Here is a 24,040-nt window from a genome sequence, read left to right on the forward strand (position 1 = left end):
TCTGACTCTAGAAAAAGGTGATAATATTTTGCAGCTATTCCCCAACAAATTCACACTCACAGTCTTCAACTGTACCACATCACTCTGCCTTGAAAGCCAGATTTGGTGCTCAGTACATACAGTAATAAAGAATGAGGGGATCCCAGACCAAAGAACAGATAATTAAAATAATGAAAATTTTAACAAAAAAAAAAAAAAAAGGCATGGAGAAAAAATAGTAATAGAACATTTTTAAACAGTGAAAAAAATTAAAAATTGGAAAAATAAAATTAAATAGTAAAGATTTTAAATTGAAAACAACACTCTAAGAGTGAATGCTAATTCAGTGGTACAGCACAAGTCATTCTATGATACTTTCCCTTGCTTTTCTGTGTCTATTGATTCTGGATAGCATGAGTGTGTTGACCCTGTCACAGCCAGGCACTTCCAGACCGCATCCAACACATGTGATCACATGCAGAGATGTTCAAACAAGGTAATCAAAACTGTAGGTAATTCCTGGAAAAGAGACTGTATTTTCTTTTCAGCCAGGTGAAACATTTCCTTTGTTGATTTATTCTATTTTTCCAATGTCTCACAAGTGAGATGTCTCACAAGTGAGATAAGTGACTATGATATCCTGGCTCTGGGATCCTCAATGACCCTACTGCTCTCATTTTCCAATACTCCTTGAAAAAGACTTTTGTGTGGGGAAAATGGAGAGGACAGTCTCCAAGTGCAGCATGTACTTCTGGGAGATGAGGTACCAATCACACTGTAAGTTTGTAGGCACTGATGCCATCTGTGAATATCACATGAGACTCATCCCTTCCAGAGCTGGTGGGCAAAAGGTTAACAGGGTGCTGCTGTCCACATTCTGGTGGTATGTTTCAAATTTATCTTAATACAAGATAAACCTGAGACTTAGATCAACCCACTGACATGCAGAAGAGAATTACCTGTGATCAGATTTATGTGAAGAGAAAATATAGATAGCGTCTGTTATTCCAAATTAAATGCTCATCCCTATGGCCCAGCAATTTCTGGAAAACCTGCGTTTTCAAGAGAGAATGAAGAGTCAGAATTACTTTGAGCCCATGATACTTATCACAAGAACAAGTATTTATAAATTTAACCTCTTAGCCAAAATCTGGAGAAGTACCCTTCTCCCAAATTATACCTGCAGCATGAATTACTGTTTACCTGTCCCAAATGACCAGGTAGAACTCAGTTGCTGTCAAGAGTATCTACACAGTTCTGGAACACAAATAGAGCACCACAGAAATATTTCAGTAAGATATTTTAAACTATACTATCATAATAGGTCATGCAGGGAGATAGCCAACATGCAGCAGCAAACTTATATTACTCATTCACTTGCAAACTTTTTAAACTGCACTGTAAAGTAATGCAAATGCAGGATAGAGGTGAGAAATTTATGCTGGATGAACAAACACAGACCACACTTGCATGAGTAATTTATATAAGAGAAAAAAATATAAAGTAATTTGCATTTGACTAAGAACAGTCTATCCAAAATGAACCTGATGTTGGGTTAGGATCTGATCATGTAGCCCTAGGAACAGACTACATTTAGTTTGAACATGGCATGATTTTTTTGGCTTTTCTACTTCTCATGACTATACCAAACTATGTCATACAGAGTATTTCTACTACTAAATTGACTTAATACATTATGCTTAATGATTGTGTTCAAAGTTTTTAATTTATAGATTATAAGTTGATTTCATGCAGTTTACTTGAAAAAGCAATTGACAGACAAGTAGAAAGTGAGTGATAGAAGAGTAGTAAATGGGAACTAACCACATGAGTAGTGAAAATAGTATTCAGGTCTTTTATTTTATTTATTTTGTATATTTACGGTAACAAATGTCTCAATATAAAAGCAATTAACTAATTTAAACCCATAGCATTCCTTACTGCCCTGGAAAGCTGGACTCCTCACAGCTACTCCATGCAGAATGTCCTTCAGAAAGTAGCTTCAGATATTTTACAAGTAACAGCCAAACAATTTGGATTTCTGCCAGCACATTGATCTTTGCATCTCCCTGATAAATGATGTCAGTGTAGTGCTAGTCCAGTTTTCAGAAGACTCCCAAGTTGTGTGGGTTTTTGTGCTACATGCCTGATTAGAAAGTTAAACTTCACCACCATAAGTGCCAAGCTGTCACCAGGGCACCTCTAATTGCATTCGCTCCCTGCCTCAAGCAGCAGCTGACATTTCTGGTGCAACATCTGGCAGCAAAACCACAGCTGGTGTATACAATAGGCAGTAGAAATACATAATAGGTGTTCTCTGGGGAAAATGCAAAAGGACAAACAAGAAAAGCACGGTATAAGCTTTAGTTGTGTAGTATGAACAAATATCTACTAGTGGGTATACTCTGAGTCTTAAGTTATGTTAACATGACCCTAGAAGTTATTTTTTGAAATATTTTTCAGTAGTTGATGCAATATAATTACAGAATACTATTATTTCATGACTTGTCAAGTTTGCAAGCAGAAGTAGATAGGTTCCTGAAGAGCTAGTAATAGTTGTGTAAAGCAGTTTCTTTTAATGTAGCTATAACTTTGTGCTAACGAGGTAGGACATAAGAAGCTAGAAACATGTATTCAGTAAGATACTTATATTTAGCAGCAAGTTGGAGCCTGCTTTCAAGATGATGAATGTTGAGAGAAATTACAGATGACAGAAAGAGCACACAGAGTATCGCAGTGACTTTTAGCACATCCCTGAGTGCAAAAGGAAAATAGACCTATGACCATGTCAAAGTGAGCTAAAACTTACAAATAAAGAACAAGAAAAAGCTAAGAACTTCAAAGACTGAAACTTCTGAGCACTAACTGTGTTCAGAGAGTGATGATGTGAAAGAGGCATTATAATCAACAGCTATTGCTTCTGAACTTAATGAAATACTATCAACTTTCTGGAAAAAATTACATCTACTCCTTATTGTTGTTGTTGTTGTTGTTGTTGTTGTTGTTGTTAGCACTGCAGAACCAAAACAGTTGAGAGACTGATCTGCTTTTTTTCTGGTTTGTGCGTCATCAGTGCAATTGTTCATGAGATTCCTGTTACATAAATGGTTTTTTTCTGATTGTGATTCATGGGTAGAAAAGAATTGAGCTGACTTCCAGACTCCAAGTGGTACTTGCAGATCTGAGTTAGAAAAAGCATTTTATAAATGTAGCTTGTGTAATTTTGTTCTCTGAGCCACACACAATAAAATCTCAGTGCCTTTATAGTTGATTCCAAGTTTATTTTTCAGTTATGACTTCAGCTTATCCAGTTATTGAAAGAACAATAACTTTTTTGTAATTTATTGTAGGTTTTAGATGTAATTTAATCAACCAGACATACAGTTTAAACCAGAGTGCTTAGTCTATGGTCAACTGCCTTTTTACAACTTGCCAGGAGAGTTTGTGTGGTAGCCAGGAGCAAGCTGCAGGTCAGCTGGAAAATCTTTTCCTGACTGATAGTTTTTATTCTGTGCTCATAAAAAAAGCCATGTTGAGCTTACTCTGCATGTACCAAAAGCACCCATCCACTAGAGAAAAGGGTGGCTAGGGAAAGCTTCCACCACTGAAATTATGTCAGCTGTCCTCTGAGCTTTTTGACAGAGAGAAATATAGCTATGAGCATGCCCATGTGAGATATGTAATAGGAAGCACTGGGACAACAGTGAGAGTGGTGATTATCCCTACTGTGCATGCATGGTAGGTCAAGAAACATGCAGGATATCACCTACGGATAACAGGGTTCCTTTAGGCCAAACTGGCATTTGGACAAAACTAGGCTTTCTTGATCTTTGGGGAAGATGAAACCTTGTATTGGGTTTGCATGGCAAGGTTTTGGTGGTAAGTGGAGCTAGAGGGATGGCTTCTGTGAGAAGTTGTTAGAAGTTCCCCTCACATCTGTCAGAGTCTCTTCGACACAGCTCCAAGATGAGCTCACTGTTGACCAAGACTGAGCCCATCAACAACGGTAGCCCCTCTGTGATAAAGTATTTAAAAACAGGAAAAAGCCTGCTGCAGACCAGCACCCAGAAGAGAGGAATGAGAATATGTACGAGGAACTCTGCAGACACCAAGGTCAGTGAAGAAGGAAGGGGAGGAGGTGCTCTAGCTGCTGGGGCTGAGATTCCCCTGCAGCCCACGGTGCAGACCATGGTGAGGCACCTTTGCCCCTGCAGCCATGGAGGCCCACAGGAGAGCACATATCCACCTGTAACCTGTGGAGAACCCCACACTGGAGCAGGTGGATGCTCAAAGGAGGCTGTGAGCCTGTGGGAAGTCCTCACTGGAGCAGGCTCCTGGCAGGACCTGTGGCATCCTAGAGAGAAGAGGCCATGCTGGAGCAGATTTGTTGGTAGGACTTGTGACCCCATGGAAGAGACCCACCCTGGAACAATCTCTTCCTGACTGACTCCATCCCATGAAAGAGACACGTGCTGGAGATGTTTGTGAAGAACTGAAGCTTGTAGGAAGGACCCACGTTCAAAAGTCAGTGGAGCACTGTCTCCTGTGGAAGGGACCCCACACTGGATCAAGGGAAGAGTTCTCCTCCTGAGGAGGAAGGAGCAGTGTAATGACCTGACCGTAGCCCCCATTCCCTGTCCTTACATACCACTGTCTTGGAGGAGGTAGAGAAAAGCTGGGGTGAAGCTGAGCCTGGAAAAAGGGCTGGGGAAAAGTGTTTTAAGGTTTGGTTTTATTTCTCATTATCCTATTGATAATTTGATTGATAATATGTTAAACTAATTTCTCCAAGTGGAGTCTGTTTGGCCCATGATAGTAACAGGTGGGTGATTTATCTTTGTCCTTATCTAGACCCATGAGCTTCCTCTTCCATTTTCTCCCCTGTCCTGATAAAAGAGAGAGTGATGGAGTGCCTTTAGTGGGTACCTGGCATGCAGCCAGGGTCAACCCACCACAGGTGTAATTCATTGTTATTCCACTACTGTGACCAGTGTCAAAAATTCCGTAGCTTTCATGGACTCTAGTAAGTTGTTTCAGTGTCTCACTTTTCTGATCCTATTATTCCATATGTAAATATCTACAGCTAATGAACTTACAGTACAAATTGTGCAGCCTGCAGGCTCTGTATTTTCATGAGCAGCATAACTAATATTATAAGCAGGTGCAGCTTGTTATTTAGTGTTTTAAGCACTGTGTCTGGTTGCATCCACAAATCAGGGACAGGGACATCAACACGACATAAATTATGCCTGCAAAAAGGGAACCAAACTGAAATGCAAACCTTACCACAAGCATTACATACAAAAGTGCTTCCAGCTATTTAGTTTTAAACGTTGGGCTATTCATTTCATCCCAATTCAGACAGAGCAAATGGAAGTCAGACTGTCTTATTATCTAATTCACATAGCAAAAAGAGTCTCTTTTCAGAAATGTTTTACAGAAATATGTGTTGGTACAAGCAGAACAATGTCCTTTCCCAGGGAGTATTCTGTACCAAAAAATCACAGTCACTAAACAGTGGAGAAGTTTCCAGCTGCTTGAACTTCTGAGGGAAAAGTTTTAGATTTCAGATGCTATGTCCACTGTACAGCACAATGGCAATTTAAAAAAAAAATGAGGACATAAATGAAAGACTGGATAGATAGGGTCTGAATTCAAATTTCAGAATGCAGTTCTTAAAGACAAATTTCTTGATTATCTGAGGGAGCCCATAAATGAATATGTTTCTGAGTTGGCAAGTGCCAGCCTTTAACAGGGCATTGTAAAACTAGTAGACTAAGCAAATGTTGCTGAAAACTCGATCTACTTTTCAAAAAAAAAATATGGCTCTTTGAAGGAATAGGGAGGTAATACAGAAAATACATAGATAACTGAATAGGAATTTAAAAGCCCCTGACATACTTCTTTCAGGAACAGATAAAATTTCTTGTCAAAGAATTTACTATCATCAACATCCACAAATCAGAACATCAAAAATCTTTTGAAGGAAAAAACCAGACAGGGAAAAGATTAAGAAAAAATTATCAGGGTTATGTATGAGTTGTCCCCTATATGTCAAAAGTCACCTTTCCCTTTACAATAGCTGGTCTTACACTGCAATTATTTTCAAGGGGCTGTTGTTTCACCTGCCAACAGCATCAGGAATAAGCATAATGCACAAGGCTACAATCACTTAATGCACAGTGAGAGTTCTCATTGCCCAAAGGTGGCATGACTGGTTTGCTGCAACACTCCCTTACAGCAATGGCTTAATAAGTAAATCTTAAGTTGTCTCTAGGGAGCAGAAAGACAGACTATATAGAAACCCAGCAATTGGCTTTGTGTTCTCATTTTATGTTAATGATTTTGGTGTTGAACTTGTTTTGAGAAGACAGCACAGTATTTACAGCATTATGCATCTAAAGCAAAGAGCAATGATTCATCTCGGGGACATTTGCATCTTCCCCTAAAGCCTGAGGTGGTGTGGGGCTGCCCCCCTGAAAGTAGTGCCAAGAGGGAAGCATGAACCTGGGAGGGGCAGTTCTCTCTCTCACTGCTCTTGGCACAAGGACTCCAGACCCTCTCATTGTCTGATTTTCTTTGTCATAAGGGTTAAGCCAGTGATGGAGCAAGTGGAGCATTGGTGCTCTGTGCCTTGGATTAACTGTATCTCAGTTGTGGGAACAGAACAAAATAGAACTAATTACATCAGGGCTCAGCTTTTTTGAAAAAGACCTTTTAGTTTATGGGTTTCTGGGCCCAAATGAAATGCAGAATTATCCACTGCATATTTACAAATTTGTTTCTTGCTGCTTGAGTGGTAATGAAGTAGTGTTGTAAATAAAGTTTAAAAAAGCCTGACCTAAGGCAAAAATGCTTCTGACATAACCATACTAACTGTAAGTTCTGTCAGCCATGTCCTCCTTTTTAAAGTCTTATCTGGTTTACAAAACTCTCTTCTGTGCACAAATTGTCTTTTATTTTGTTATCTGAAATCTCTTGAAAGAATCTCTAAGAGTACATTTTAGACAAAACAGTGTGAAAACCCTTTTGTTTCCTCTTGGAGCTCTTCATGGTACTCCACTTACTACTCTTTTAGTTATAATTTGTTTTTGTTAATAGACTCAAATAGACCTTTCCATTTATAACAAGATTGACTCAAATTTCTCAAAATATAAGAACGTTAATCTTTCCCTTTTTTTTTTTTTTTTGTCTAAAAACCATCCCTTACACCTTTTTAAACTTTGAAACCTTTCAGAAAGAATAAACCCTCCACAGTGAAAATGTAGATAGGCGAAGAACAAAATGGAGACGTGTACATCTGGAAACCATGATACTTTGTCTTGCAATACACAAACTTCATGTTCTTCTCCTCAAGAAATTTGTCTTTTTGTATTTGGATTTCTGCACCTTTTTGTGCCTTATAAGTTCATCATCTATTCTGTGACCTGATTTTCTGAGGAATCTGGAGAAGCTCCAGAGCGCTGGTGGGAAGGAGTGTCTGAAGGTCAGCTTCATCACCAATGCTAGATCATGGTCTAAAAAGCCATGGATGGTCATGGTTTTTTTATGTAGAATTCTGTAGGTTTTCTATAGAAAACAGCCTGGCCCTTCATCACCAGAGTTCTTGAAGTTGTGCTGTGAGCGCTATCGCTATTGGAAACTGTGACTTTCTGAGACTAGATTGGATTAAACAAATGTCCTGAAACAGCAGTTGAGAGAATAGATGCTGTGATTTTTAGAACATTCCAGGTCAATGTTCTTGTGCAAATTTATGGATTTTATCATCATTAGCTTCAGAAGTTCACAGGAGAGAAGGATTCAAGTAATGGAATACAGAAAGTACTGACCAAATTCAAGAGAACTTTTAAAGTACAGAGGACACTGATGGGAGGCTTTGTTATTTAAAGATCTGCATTTACCTATGTCTTCTCTGCAGGAAGAATGAATAGGGTGGAATGGGGGAACTGGATGGCAGCCAAGTCCTTGTAAAATATTCTGAATCAAATGCTGCTGCTGTGATGTGTCCCAGACAGCTGAGCAGAGCACTAGAGGCACCCATGAAGGTGCAGTTGTAGGAATTAATGTGTCTCTGTTACTGCAGAAGTTGATGTGGGTGGTGAGGAACAGGAGTTCAGGGAAAATAAGGTGGTTTTACTGCAGAGCCCTAGGAGAAAAAAAAAAACCCAACGTATTGAGTGTCGCTGTTGACAATGTACATAATCTGACTAGGTAGGCAGGAACAAGCCCTTATGTGCATCAGTTCATCTAATTTTGAGGAAAATAGAACAAATTCATTATACCTTGAATGTGCCTGTTCCTCTCCATTGCAGACATCTAAACTTAGTTGCCCTGAATCACACCTGTGGTGTCTGCTCCTTGTGAGAAAGCCTTCAGGGAATCTCTCAGGACCGGTGGCCTTAGAGATATGATAGTGCCAGTGTTTTGATACAAATATCAGTATCCAGCAGGGAAAACTGGATCAGACACCTGTCACATACCATATCTATAAACTACTCAAGCTAAGCCATTTTTTTTGCCCACTGTCCAAGTAGTATCTATAGATTTACATTAATAGATCTGTGGACTGGAAAATCATCCTCAGTACTGCTATAATGTAAAGTATGCAACTAATGGAATTGTGTGACAACTGAAAATTTCCATTCTAAAACCCCCAAGCTATGGAATGGATTAATGTTACTGCAGTTTTTTCTGTTATTTGACATTTTTTGTTCTTTGATGTTTTGACTGGGAATTGATGACTGCTTGCCATGCCGATTTACATTTCCATCTTGGGCTGGATTTCCGTCTGTCTTATGAAAGGAAGCACAATTCATGTCTCCTACTAATGTAGTAGGAGATATGAATTGTTATTCAAATTATTCCAGCCAAAAGGCACAACATAAAAATTGTTTGGGAAAGGTGAGCACTTCAGAGTTTTGGGAAAGTTGGGAATTTAGAATGGTGGTGAGAAAACATAAAAGGACACTAGAATCAAAATGCAGAGGCATATCCACATTAAATCATGGCAGATATATAAGAAAAGCCCCCTTCTCATTGTATAGCTCCCACTATAAAAATGTGACTGTGAAATCTCTTTGGAAATACAATGCAAGCCCTTAACATCTTGAAACAATTGTTTTGTATTTATGGAGAAAGTCTTAACAGACTGCAGCAAAAGAGATAGGCAAGCAATTAATAATCACTAGAATAGATTAGATTCTGCAAAGAGTTTTAGCTGAGGAAAGCGAAACATTTTGAATATGGGAAAATATTTCATTTAAACAGATTTAGTATTAAAAACCTGATATGAAAATGCTGTACTAGATGTTAAAAAGGCTATCTTTACAAAAGAGAAAACAGATATAATCCAGTGAAATACAAAACATGCTGTTTTGTATGGACATTTTTTAAAAATAAATTAAAGTGAAAATTTTTACCTGTTTCCTGACAAATGTTTAGAAACCTTGTCCAATTTGCTCCATTTTCATAAAACTTATTCCGTTTGGTGTTGCAACAAAATACTGTTCTCTCTTACATGGCATCACAGCTGGTCACTGGAATGTCCATAAAGGACTAAACATGCCTCACTAGCAAAGCTTTTATATGCTATCTTCTTAATTAATTTTGCAAATTACTTGTAGAGCGTGAAGGATGTTTTCCATTGGATAATATGTCACACAAAAGAAAGAATCATTTCTTAAACTCATGACTAGAATCTTGATGCAGAAATTATCTAACAGAAGCCTTTGCAATCAGGGTCTCTGGACCAGAATTTTGTGTCATTTGACTACTAAAAAATAAAATTAGTTCAACAGCCTGGGATGTAGAAGCCACAGTTGGCTTCAGGTCTTATCAGGATGTACTTGGACATGAACAGATTACTCACACTTACATTCCTTATCCTGTCTTCAGAGATTATCACAATCAGTTCCTAAAACTCCTAAAAGTAAAATGGGAACACGAGTGTGTATCAGGTTTTCTTGAATACCTAGAATTTGTGTCTACTAAACAGTGCATATGCACCTCTCTAAACTGCTGACAAACACTGTAACTCCACAGAAAGTCCTGGAGCACTGTCAACAAACTATTACCAACATCCAAAAGCACTGATCTCTTTCATTGTGTCACTCTTGAGTTCCTAGCCTCTTGTAGATTGAGTTGTTTTAAGTGTATACCTCTAACAAAGGAAAGATTTGTCGCTGGTGCCCTTAACAGCTAAATTTTGATCTTGAAGACTATAAAAATGAAGATCTCAGAAAGCAATTTTAAGTAAAATAATAACATATTCCACAGTAAGTGGAGCACACAGATACTGTTGAAACTCTGAAGGATATTGGATGTGCTTGAAGAAACTTGTGCTTTTAATACCACTTTTGCCTGAGTCCTCTATGTTTTTTATCAAATAGCTCTTTATTGATTTTAGCATGGTAAAAGCAAAATATGTGTGTGTGGATGTGCACAAAGAGTTTAAGTAAAGAACCATTTCTGCCTTCTTTACAGGATTTATTACAGTAATATCTACATGAGAGCATAATATAGGGCTTCTCCTTTTATCCCAGGCTAAGCACTCTCAGCCACTCCTATATTCCTTACAGCCCCACATGCCAAGTCCTCAAAATTCTTGTCTGGTGTTCGATAGGATCTGACCTAAACCTCCTTCGCTACAATTTAATCCAGTTATTTCTTGCCCGATTGAGAAGGAAAATGGAGTGCAATTCATTCCCTTCTTATTCATAACTATTTCTTACTTATTTTTAAAATGTTACTGTGGTCTTTGCTTAGCATTTTCTTTGGTGTTTTGAATTCCATCTGTGTTTTGAACAATTTTTTTCCCCTAGGTCAAGTTTCCCAAAACTCTTTATCATTCTAATCATCCTGCTCTGATTTTTCTTTAATTAATCCATCTATTTCTTACTCAGGCTGTACTTTGCACCCTGTTGAATAGCTATATAAAATAAAAGACTAGGGAATTTGAGTCCTGTATGCCATTAATTTGATTTTTTTTTTAATCTTCATGCAGATTACCCTGTTCTGGCTTCTCTTTCTGGCTTCTCTTCTTGATTCATACAGTGATATTTTTTGTGTTCATCTTTTCTGCATTTAACTCTCAGCCACCTCACTATCTTTTGTTCTACAGGAATGTATTTTTCAGACACTAGAGTGTAGCATGAGTGTCACATTTACCTAAGCACAGAGCATGGTTTCCCCCTCCCCCATTTTCCTCTCCTCTTCATTATACATTAAAAATATTCATATGTTAGATAAGAGCTTCACTTTAGGCACTTGGTGACATTTCCAACATTAGACTTTCTATTTTCTTGTCAGTGTTGCTGCCACTGCACTTTCCACCAACAATGTACAGTGGTGATGATTGCTCAGTTGTTACCCAGAGCTATTTCCCTATTAGTATTTTGATATTTTCCTGTTAACCTTTCATGTTTTAAAGGGGAGATGGTATCTCTGTTAGATGAGCCCTTCACTTAGAATCTGCCAGAAAAAAAAAGATTTCAAAGATTCCAGTTTTCTCCCATTTTGTGCTGAAATACCATCTGGGCAAAGCAAGAATCCCCACAATCTTGTTGCCTTGGTAGTTTGGGAAATTTAATATATGTGTATTTTATACAAGGTTCCTCCAGTTCAAAAGTTGAAATTACTTCCTGTTACTTTTTCAAACTGAAGTTTTAAAAAATAGAGCTCTGTAATTAGTTGTGCTCCAGAGGCTGCTGTTGGCAGGGATCTGATATTGGGAGATCTGGTCCATGGTACATGACACGCAGCCAGGGTGGTGGGCAGGACTGGCTGCCCTCTGTGGTGGTGAGAGGAACCTGGGCAGAGAAATGTGACTTTGGCTGATCAGGAGATAAGCAAGCAAGATGCAGATGGGATTCTGGAGGAGGAAACAGATACGAGGAGGAAAGAAACACTGAGAGAAGTACTTGTCAGTTGTATTTCTGGATATGTGTGTGTAAGACACAGAAAGGGGGAGGGAGAGTTACTCTTAAATATTGTGCTGAAGAAATTAGTTATCTTTTGTAATTTTGAAGATCAATATGGCAATTGTGGACAGTAGGACCATAACATTATTTTAGAAAAGAAATTCACCAGCTGAGTCCCTAGTACTAAGAACTAGAAGAGGTATGTGCCATACAATTTTAACATAATTTCTTCCCTAACCAATTCACCACTTTGCCTTGACATTCAAAAGGGGTTATACATGATGGTGTATGTGTGTTTCTACAGCACAAATAATTACAGTGACTCTGCAAATTTGCACCAAATGATGCAAAGCACATTCCTACGCTACATTTCTCTGACATGCTGTACATTATACTTTAAATATTTGACAGGAACAACAGCTTGCAGTGTATGTGTAATTATAATACGCTAAGAGGTGGTTTGTTGAGATAGTGTTCTACAATTTATAAAATTTTCCCTGTTTTCTAGTGATGTAACACTAATGGAATTTCCCTCCAATTTTAAAATATCTTTTATAATATTCATTGGGCCCAAAATGCCATGCTGTTAAGAAAATTCCTTTCAACAAAATGATTATTATCTATAGAGCCATTCATGTATGAGCCATATTGACTTATTTCAAAAATTATCTAGTGGAATTATAATTTTCCTGTCAGGTAATCTCTGTAATTGAAGAAAATGTCTATCACAGTGCATCTATAAAGAGCTTGAAAAACTGGGATTATTAAGTGAAGTGAGATATTGATTTTATTTCCACGTCATGTATCTCTACTTCCCTGGAGAAGAAAATGAAACAAATTGCTGTAAGCATACATGTTCCAGAGGTACAATAGATGAGAATTTCAATTCTGCTCAAAAATTTTGCACTGAATAAAAGGATCTGAATAGTACCACAGAGCTAAAAACTCTTTTGCAACACCTGTTTCACTTATGGGCTGTGAATTCTCTGCTGCAGCTCTGAGAGGCACAGCCCTTATAAAAAATGGGCAAAATGCTAAAAAACAAAAATAAAAACAAACAAACAAAGAACTCCTAGAACTATTTATCTCTCAATAGATAAAAAAAGACATTTTTTACTTTCCTAAGCTGAACAAGCTGTCTTTTGTAAACTGGGGGCTTCTGAAAGACAAAAATATTTTTTTTTATCACTAGAGAATGACAGTATGGTCTATTAAGCAAAGAATCTTCATCTCAGCAGTTTCCATGGTACAAGTGAATTTGGAAAGGGGGATTCTTTGCCAGCGTATGTGGCCTTCATTTCACACATCATAGGCATCTCAAAACCCAAAATTTTTCTGCAAAAATTTAGGATTAGTACCACCTCTTTGCAACATATGCAATCAGATGAAAACTAACATTATCTCATGTGATAGTGAAGTTGTCTTTCAAGAAAAAGAGGACTGGTTTGTTTTCTTCAACTTCTCTCATTAAATCCGCATGTCAGAGCTCTGAACTAGGAAAGGAAATCCTCTCTGTGCTCTATCACATTAATCTGAACCATTAAGATACTGAGCTCCATCTGGTGCTGCTCTGCTCTTCCGTGTCATACGGGAGGTGTTTTCATCCAGCACCTTATGTCAGTAGGCACACTGGGACCAGCAATAATTGATCAACAGCAGAGATCATGTTTAGGAGTCTGCCTTGACAATTCATTGTGCCATGTATGGGCACTGCTTTATCACAATAAATTAGAACATTCTGAAGGAAATACATAATTTACCCTTGTCATACCTCGACCTTGCTTCATTTAAAGCATGTCTAACAAATGAAGGGATTTGTACACAGATGGACAAAGGATCCAGAATTTTGCCTCCTTAGTTTAGAGACATTATGCATTAAAATTTCACCTTGTCTCCTTGTCTAGTTAAATTCTAATTACTCTAGCTTTTCTTAGGAAAGTGGGGGTTTTCTTCTGTTTCTGATGTGTGGGTTCTTATCAGATGATCTAGTTACATCGAGGTCAAATTACTTTGAGCTTAGGTAAGCAGACAGGTGAAAAATAATGGACACCATAAATTATTAGAAATTTCCACTCTGCACTAAAGTGTGAGATTTCTTTTTATGATCAACATGAAACTGTGGTTTGCTGAAGACAACACATTAAGATGGATTTGCCTTTATCTCTTGGGGTTTTTTATTTAATTTTTTGTGGGAAGTCTTATACAGTCTTTGCATGGTTTGGGATTGAAAAGGAGGTCAATCCATCCAATTTTTTAATACAAATTGAGAACTAAATATTGGTAATCAAGCCTATTCTCACCACCACATGCTTTGGAATGAATTTCCTTTCCTGTAGTAATGATAGTATATCTGAAGAGATGGCTGCTCTACCACATGCTTTGGCATATTTACAAGACAACTCTCCTTGTAAAATTTTGTTTTCATCCTTTTAGTGTATCAGATCTCTTGAGTACCTTCAGAAGACTTCAGAATGCAGTTGCTCAGAAATTCACTTTGTCCATCTTATTAAAGAAATATAACAACTCTATAATAGTTTGTATAAAGTAGAAGAAGAAAGGGAAAATGTCTTGCTCATGTCTCTGCCTTTAAATGAGGAAGGCAGGAAAGTTATGCAGCGATGATTAGAACAATGTGAAATGAATTATTAGAAGATGGCTCCTCAAACTCTTTCCAGTTCTAATAATCATTGCAGTAAGATAAGTAAGGCACAGAAAACTGAGATATTAGTTGAGTGAACAAGCATTTTAGTCATCCAGACTAGCAGAGTTTATGGGTAACTGTAACTGGTAGAGATATGAGTGATTCACACTCTTCTCGTGCATCTTTCCCCTTCATTTAACTGATCTTGGTTTTCCTTTGCTGCTATTTCTTTCCTGGAAAATGAGAGTCTGTATAAGCCTGAGAAGGAGCAGTGAGAGTGCATTTCTGTGACTTCCCTGCAGAGCAGAGGCACACGTGTGTCCTGCACAGCCAGGAATGGTACAGAAACCCACCCAGGTGTTGCCAGCCCACGTTGTTATCCTACTCATGCCAGCATGGGACAGCACCCCGGACAACAAGCTGTGCTAACAAGCATATCCATTACCCCTCTGCTTCCCCTACAGCATGGGCTAGCACTCTGCTTGTGGTTACTCATGTGGAGAAGGTGTAGCTGGCTTGAAGAACATGGGGCTTGTGTCATGTGGACTGAACTGAACTGACAGTGACCCTAAGAGTAGTCTCCTGTGCATCTGTGCTCTTGTTGAGCTCATGTGTGTCTGCCTTTAGAAAGAATTTCGAGTTGCACCATCAAATACAAAGGTGTACAGAGAGCTGCAGGGCAGTTCAGCGCATCCTGGAAAGTGTGAAAGGACTTTGGAGTCCAGATTGATGGTCATGTATGTATTTCTTGACTTCCTTGATTGTATGAGCTGAGAAACAAGACTCTGCAGAAGGAGTTGAACAATCAAAGAGTTTCACACTGCTGGAGCAAAGGCAGGTGCTCAGACCTGGGCTGCTGCCAACACTTCTGCATCCACATGGAAGTTCAGCTCTGATTTTTCTGTCTAAAGACACTCTGGTGCTCAGAGAGGTTGCAAGGTCTCCAGTCACAGAGATATTCAAGACCCCACAAACCACTCTAGTTGTCCCTGCTTAGAGCAGGAGATTTGACTAGATGGCCTGTATTATTCTGTGATGCAATAAGCAGCTTATTCAATTTTCTCTAGTTATATGTATGGAACATCTATCATAAGTCTGCCTGCATTTTTTGTGGGTTTCATTAATTATCATGTTCGTGAAATTAACTGTTGGACAAAAAAATAAACTGCCTTTTTCTTTACCAAAGCAATGTTTTTCCAATAAGCCTCTAAAAGCAAACATGAATATTTAATGGACAATTCATTAAATGTAAGTATTTTCTACTTCAAAAAATTATTAATGAGAAATAAATCCATATCAGAAAAATATTTGCTTTATATTTTACACTTGGCATAAATCACAAAGGAAGCTGCCTTATAAAATGTAGTTCAATTGTGTGATGTATTTTTAATGGCCTGCGATGTCAAAAGAAAAATAATGTACTTAAGAGGCCTTTCTTTGGCCCACAGAACACTCAAAAAGATTTGATGGTGTCAACAGTCACTGTATAAAGTACTACCTTTTTATCTAAAATTTGAGCCCATAACTGACATTTCATTAAAGTGACAATGCCAAATACTGTTTCCGTAGGTAAAAATGCATTATTCTGCCCAGAGATTTTAGCTATCTGCATTTTAAATCTGCAAATAATGATTTCACATGTTTATAGTAATTTTCCAGTCCAGAGGAATAAAAGCATATTTGTCAGATAAAATCCATATTATTAGCTATTTTGTCACAGAGATCTTACCCAGATGGGTCTAACCTGTATTCATTCAGATTTACTGATGGAATTATCAAGAAATGTTTTATCATTACCTCCCAGTCACATCAACCTTTTCCATTAAGATAGTCATGCTGCAGATATTTCTAATTCTTTTCTCTCGGAAGTGCAGTCCAAGTCAGAGGATATTGTTTCCATGGTTGATTTACTACATCTAAGTTACCTTCCTGTAAGACCCATTCTGCAGATTTAGGTGACATTTGTTGGAATTAAAGACTTCCTTCTGATGTCATTTCTTATCTTAAAGGAATTCTCTACTGCAGATTGTGAGCTCATCATTGCACAGTGAATTTGAGCAGTGAGATAGTATTTGCATTTTACTTCTACTCAAGTAACCTACCCTGTTCTTGAAGCTGTCCTCCCACTCACATATTTTTGTCTACATAGAAGGACATTGCAAGCATTTCCCCTTGTTCTGTTCCACAATTGAGATCCTGTCATATGCTGCCAGAAATTAAGCACTGTAACAATGACACCTGCTCTGAGTTGGATTAGATGACACATTGCCTGAATGCTGGCAGGAAGCAGCCACCTGCCTGCATTACTAACTCCACTGGAGCAGAACCTCTGCAAGTACTTTGCAAAGTAGAAAAAAAAAAAAAAAGCTTTACTTCATCATCACATTTTGTCATGAGATTTCAGATAAAAATCACTGTAAATCATAATCATGTGCCTCTGTCACCTTAGATCAAGGTATTCTACATTTCATATGTCAGTGTCCTCAGGTCAAAATTGCTTTTATCAACAGCTTCCTATATTTTACATAAGGCTATCTTTTTATTCTTATTTTCATCCTTGTTGCTTTTACCCTACAGTTTCTTGCAAGTCAAAGGCTTCTTAATACCCAAATTAAAATGTGAAAAATAGTTTCCTCTTTTTCACTAAACCCATGCTTTTTTTGAAGGTACATGTGTGAAAGATATTGGCACTGCTATTCTTTAGGTTCCTCAGAAGCATGAATGTGGAGGCTAATGTTTGTGAGTGTGCAATATTTTCCCTGAAACCAGACATATACTGACAGTATCTAAATAATTGCCCAGTGGTAATGTATGCACTGGAAAAGTATTGGCAGAATATACTTTCTGTTTTTCCAGCTCCATGGAATTGCCCACGTGAATTTATATTTACTTTGGTTTTACAGAGGAAGAACCATTTAATCAACTAAAATTTGCTGGGTTTTGTTTTTCCACTTAATTCACTCCACATGGCAAATCAATCTGTGCTGTTAAGTAATTCTCAAAAACAGTGGAAAATGTAGTAGTGACTATTTACTACTCTGCACTCAGACATCATACAGAGCTAGATTACAGACAGAATTGTTACTGGAAGAAGTATGTTGATTTTGTCTCCTTTCTGTTTTTCCCTGCGTTATGGTCTTACCAGGCATTTGCCAAAATGTAAACTGTTTCTCTTCTGGCTTTTTAACTTGCCTTGTAGGATCTTCCTAAAGTAGATGACAATAATTCTGGTTGTTAAATCTTAACAACCAATCTTAAAATTGTTTCAAAATCTTACTTATCTCATTTTACTTTCATGAGGAAGGCTTTTAAAGATGAAGAGAGACTCAGCCTTGAGAATTTTTCTCTTAGATGATGATAGGGGAAACACCTTAATGGTAAATCCTGACATTTTTTTCACCCAATTGTTTTGCATACATGAATGAATACCTACCTATTAGCCTCAAGGCAAATAAACAATGGCACCATTCAATTGGAACCACCGTAATTTTAACCTTCTGCAATGTCATATGCTGTGAATAGGTTTCCTCAACTTCCTTAATTTTTAGACCAAAGAAATGCTTATATCAAGGTGAGTACCTACAGCTGCTTTTGTCTTGAAATGATTGGACAATATTATTGATAGTGAGCTAAAATTAGCAAGGAGGAGGAGAATGTTCAAGAGGATATTTGACAAAACATACTAATCTTTAGCCTTGATCCTGGAAGACAGCCTGCAAATACAGCAAAATATGGGCTTTTCAAGAGACATTCCATGTCAGCATAACTCTGCTTCTATTCAGAGTCACAATGATAAGTGCAGAATGGGCAGAGTCAGGTCAATAGAAAATACATATATATTTAAATCCTGCCTTGAAAATACATTAGAATGCTTGCAGGAATACATGGGAGTTTAGTACCCACAACTTAACCAACAGTTGGTACTGCTCTGTGTCTGCTTTAGAAGAACAAGACCTTTTACAAGCTTTCCTTGACCTAGTTGATGTCAGTAGCTCACCACAGCAGGTGTTTCCACTTTTGGAGTTACATAAATGGCCAATGGTTTAGTCTCTTTCACTCCTTACATAGTGACACTGGAGAAGAAAATATGGCTTTGTTTTTAAATGTGTTTGCAGCTGATTGGATTTCTTTGGGAAATAGCAATGTCTTTACAAACTTAATGGTAAAATAGAAAGATAGCCTTGCCAGAAGGGGAAGTCTATAAAATGTACTGTAGTCTATAATATGTGGACCTATAGTACTGCCTGTATTCTAGGACTGGCAGCAATTATCTGGTACTAATGATGCTTGTCAGTGAAGCCAAAATATATATTGACTATGTGTAACCCAGACTCTGGTGACCTGAATTCTACCATAAAAACCTATTTTAAAGATCAGGTCAATTAAACTAAGTAAACCTTGCTACCGCTTCTCAATGAGAATAACAATTAAAGAGAGTTCTTATAATAAATAAGGGTGTTTTTAAAGGAAAACAGATCTAGAAAGTGGTAGTTTTAAGCCAACATTTCTCTATGGAAGAGAGCAATCCTTCTACAGAAAATATTCTTTGCTCCAGCCAGTTTCAGTCAGTGGGTTGCCTAAAGGCTGTGAAGTCTCTGCCTGTAGAGATATTCAGTATTCAATGGGACAAGGTCTTGTCCAAGCAGGCTGATCTAAGTTAGCCCTGCTTTAGCCAGACGCTTAGCCCAGATGAACCCTAAGGGTCCCTTCCACCCTAGATGAGTCTACAGTTGTCTGATTCTGGTAAGTCTCTTGTCACCCTGGCTTTACACTGTTGTGAAGACCACTGAGAATGTTTGTTAGTAACCAGAAGAAAATCAGGTTTTTTAGTGGATATTCCTCCTCAATAAATCAGTTCAAAACAACCAATTTATTAGAATATTGATGGCCTGAAAATTATTGCATTGTGATAGGTGCTACAGGTCAGTTCCAAACATTTATTCCATTTCTGTGTTTGTTAAAGTGTTTTATCCCATTGGCCTGTCCCCTTAATTCCTGTTTTTCTTTCTTCTTTATCTGGACATCACTTTATAGCAGATTGCTCATGTCAATACTTGTCTTATTTAAGTTTCCAGGGGGAGTAATGTTACATTGATTTCTGTTTGCATGTTCCCATAATGTGAAATTGAGTTTACTTCTCCCAATCATTTAAGGAGCCAACCCTTGAAAGTCAATTACAACAAAAGAACGTTCCTCTATTCTCAGCTGAAACATTTATAAGATGAAAGATACTTAGTCTAAATACTAATCTAACCAAGACAATTTAGAAGATTCCATTCACTAAAGTATTTTTGTAATGAAGATGGTCTTCATGCTATCATTTTTCCAGATATTTTGCTTAGCTATTTACTCCTTAGATTAGGTGAATGTGACATCTCATTCAATTTGTCCTCCATCTGGATTTATTATTCTCTTTCCAGTCTTGTTTTTTCCAGCCTTGCTTTTCTCAGCCTTGCCTAGTGCTTTCCTTTGTGAGCACTTAACATGAGCAAACCCAAGAGAAATGGATTTTTATATTAATAATTTAGCATTATTATTTCTTTTTTTTCTGAATATAACTGAACCTGTCAAGTGTATTTAATTAGGTTTCCTGTTGGTTAGATCTTCTGTTGGCAAAGCTGACTGTCATTTTGAAAACATTTTAATGTGCTAACATCACAAGATACAGAGTAAGAAAATATTCTTTAAACATCTGTATTGTGATAACCCTTCGGAAGTTTTCCATGTTTCTGCATGAAAACATGTAACACATAAGATACCAAATTTAGATAGTGTTCACTTGTGAAACAACATCTTCTCCAGTCATGTTTGGCTCCCATATCAAGTAAAGCTCAAACTACAATATGCTGGAAAATAACTATAAACTTCCTGTTTAACAGCCATCACTAAGTTTAGAAGCTGTTTTTAATAAACTTCCCCCATTTCTCAGTTTTATTGGTGTGTCAGTACTGGAGTTTCTTTCTGTATGTCGGGCTTCTTAGGTATTTCTTTTGAAGTCTGGTGGATTTTGTTCTGTTTTGTTTTGTTTTTTAATCCAAGCTACTTAGGACAAAATTGCCAATCCACAGCTGACTTAACCTCACCTTTGAGAGAGCAGTTTGCAGGAGATTTTTAGAGCGGCAGAATTCAGTTTTGGTTTTGTCTCCTTGCTAAATTCTCATGGGAAAATAAAAGCTAATTTGTGAAATGTACCTATAAAGAAAAACATAATTAAAGCCTGATTTAAAATCCATAAAAGTCAGGGAAAGAGTGCAAGTGAATTCATTGTCTTGGAAGCAAGTCTCTTGGGGGCATTTTGTTTCTGTTGTGTCATTTTGTATTGAAATATTTTTCAAAAATTCATCAGCAAAGAAGAACGTTTTTTTCCTGCAGTTTTTAGCACCATAAAGTCACTCATTCCTTTATATGGTAAATCCACATTTGCACCCTAGTAATATTTTTAGTACAAATATCTCTTTATGTCCATTATGGTCCAATACTGGAGTTGTTTATAAAATGTTAACTCTAGAGTGATTGGATTGGGTAGGGTTTTTTCCTTTGTTTTTGTTGTGTTTTTTTTATTTGTTTATTTGGAGCTTTTTGATGTGCTAAATAAAATAATATATTTGTATCTTAAATGTTGGAGTTTTCATTCCTATCATGTCATAAAGTAGTAATAGAATTTTAGCCACTCTAAGGACATGGACATGCAAATTCAATAATTTCAGCATCTATCAGGATAGTGGAGGGAGAGTGTAAAAAGTATAAATGTCAGCCTCCCACCTATGTAGTCACAGAAATTTCCAGGTAAGCAATACTAGATTTAAGAACTCGTAGTAAGTTGTATCTATGTGAGAAACATTGAATATAGGACAACATCTAAAAAACTAGGAAATCTTCCACAAAAACTAACAATTTTCTTGCCTGGTTTTCTGTCATCATATTTTCCTTATCTTTTACTAAGTACACCTTTACCTATTTCTTGGAATGTCATCCACTTGATTGTCTAAAATTGTATTGGATGTAACTTCATGAAAATTTAATTAATATTCATTAGAATTTGAACATTTAATCTTCCAGTATTATCATGTGGCTCTCTGTGTTTTCACATCAGCTTCAGCCAAACCTGCTGTAGTTTTCTTGCAGAGCACTGTGTCTCCTCCTGAGTGCAAACAGAGCTAAATTCCTGCTCTTCTCCTCTTTGCTGCACATCCTCTGGTCTTTGCCAGACACATTCTGTAAGGTGGCATCCATGCTGATGTGCACACCCTGCATAAAGTTTTCTTCATGAGATGTACACTCAGCTAACCCATAGATGCATCTGTCTGCCCTCCATGTCCTCTTTTCCATGTAAAGGAGGCACACATGCAGGCCAGAAGGGAGTCACAGCATGGCTTTCAGGGCAGCAGAAAAAAAATGGATTGACAAAATACCGATACAACATTTCAAGAAGAAAAAGGGATTGTGACACATCACATTGACCACTGACTACGGTTTCTTTCTTTTTTTTACTTGAAAAAGTAAGCTCTGGTGGCTGTTTTGTTTCTCTTTTGCAGTCATCCCTAACAAACAGTGACATCATCTTTGTGAAACTGCATGCCCCTTGGGAGGTCCTGGGCAAATATGCTGAACTAATGAATGTAAGAATGCCTTTCAGGTAGGTGTAGCTGTATTTTGTCTCAACCTCCAAAGCCACACTATACTGTAAAGTTAATGTGATAATAACACCAAAATGCCTGTAGAAAAGCTCTTCTATAAGATACTACACACCTTTAGGAAATATAAATGGAGTTGCTTAGATACCACATGCATTGCTGTTTCTTGTTAAAGCCTACAATTTTGGTACGATACTGGTTTGAGATTATGATGGGCTGTAGCAGTGCAGCTGTTTTCATGGGGTATTCTGTCCTTAGGCCCTTTAACCCCTTCAATGCTGGAACCCCCTGCATACTTGTGCGCTGCTGTTTTTTAAATGGACATTTCATTGAAATCAATGGGAGGTCAAGAAGATCCAGGTACGTAAGGCAGCACAGAAAGTGCATGTCTGTTTGACGTATCTGGTATGCACCTGTAAATTGCTTGTATAGTATGCAGTTAGTATCCCATAAATAAGTGTAAATAAGTATCTCATCTAATAGGAAAACAATTTAAGCTATGAATGCTCTTTTTCTGTGGAGAAAATAGAGAACTTATATTAAATGCTACTGATAACTAGATTAATTCCACATCGAAATTCAGGTTATTTTTATAATTTATTAACTATTATTTGCACGCTGGGCTATGAAATTTGCTATGTAAAATATTGCTTTTACTCTGCTGCTTATCAGAACTTTTAAAGTAGCATAAAGACTTCCACTGGAACTGACCACAACCTATGAACTGAGAGGCCTTGACTCTTCTTTCAGTTAGCAGGGTTTGCAATATAAAGCTCCATTGATTTTAATGGAATTACTCCTGAATAAGAAAAGAATCAGACCCAGAATATGCAACTAGTGAGCTGGTGCCTTTGTAGGATTCCTTTTGTTTTTTCTTATGTAAATATGAAAAATGCCTCTGGTATGAGACACCCTGTAGCAGCAGAGAGCTCATAAGGAAAAATGGATATGTATGGAGGACAAAATTGCAGGCTTATTTTGTATTTATTTTATTTTCATTTTCACAGCAAATCCTCAACTGTTCTTCCTTATGATTTTATTATTAAAGAGAAAATTCTAAAAGCAATCGCACGTCATTGCAGGATAGTAATATTCTCTTTTTGAAGTGTTTCAGCCATAGAAACAATGGATTAGGCCAAAAGTGTGCCTTATTTGACTTCTGTGCCATTCCGTGAGATGGCCCCACTCTGGCAGTAGAGTGAGGTCTCATGATTTAGAAATACACCAGGAATTCTGAATTTAGTCATGGAGCAGCTTGTTCTTTCCTGATCACTCAGCAGACAGCAAAGTAGGTGTAATACAGATTATATAGAAAGCTTTGAAAATACTGAGGTTTTCTTGACCTGCTTCAGGATCATGGCTTCATTCTTTCCACATCCATGGAGTGAGAATTACTACAGCATTGTTAAGAGGAAATCATGATAATTCACTAGTGACTGCTGGGCAGGCTCTTTAATTTTTTTGCTTAAAAGCAACAGTACAGATTGCCATTTCAAAAAAATTTTACAGTGTCCACAAGTCTAGATGGTGTGATCCCAGACGCCTTTGTCTAAGCCCTTGTTTTAAGAGCTGCTGATTGCTTAATTCTCCTGGTTATTCAGGCTGGAATTGTGCAAGATCCATGCATCACTGAATGAAATCCTTGTTGTTTCAAAGCAGGAGGGAAAAAGTGGTGGATACCTCTGAATATTGGAAGCAAAACCAAGAAGTGGATGGCATCTTCAGAAACACTTAGCTTTGACTGTTCTCTGCTGAGAAAGGTCAAGCAGAGTAAGATATTGAGCATATTGAGTAGAGCAAGATAAATAACACTATCCAAAGAAGGCTGGTCAACATGAAATAGTTTTAAAAATTTTACTTCACCAGCA

The 24,040-nt window shown here is 37.5% G+C and overlaps 1 protein-coding gene across 1 annotated transcript in view; it reads left to right on the forward strand.

Moving 5' to 3' along the window:
- Positions 1-24,040, forward strand: part of ANO4 (anoctamin 4) — a 102,168-nt gene that overhangs the window by 13,730 nt on the left and 64,398 nt on the right. The window contains exons 5-6 of the mRNA XM_041409747.1: positions 22,074-22,174; positions 22,431-22,532. Of these exons, the coding sequence (XP_041265681.1) occupies positions 22,074-22,174; positions 22,431-22,532 (203 nt within the window). The remainder of the gene's footprint in view (positions 1-22,073; positions 22,175-22,430; positions 22,533-24,040) is intronic.

Source organism: Onychostruthus taczanowskii, unplaced genomic scaffold, assembly GCF_017590055.1.
Source record: "Onychostruthus taczanowskii isolate IOZ18803 unplaced genomic scaffold, ASM1759005v1 scaffold31, whole genome shotgun sequence".
NCBI classification, from domain to species: Eukaryota; Metazoa; Chordata; class Aves; order Passeriformes; family Passeridae; genus Onychostruthus; species Onychostruthus taczanowskii.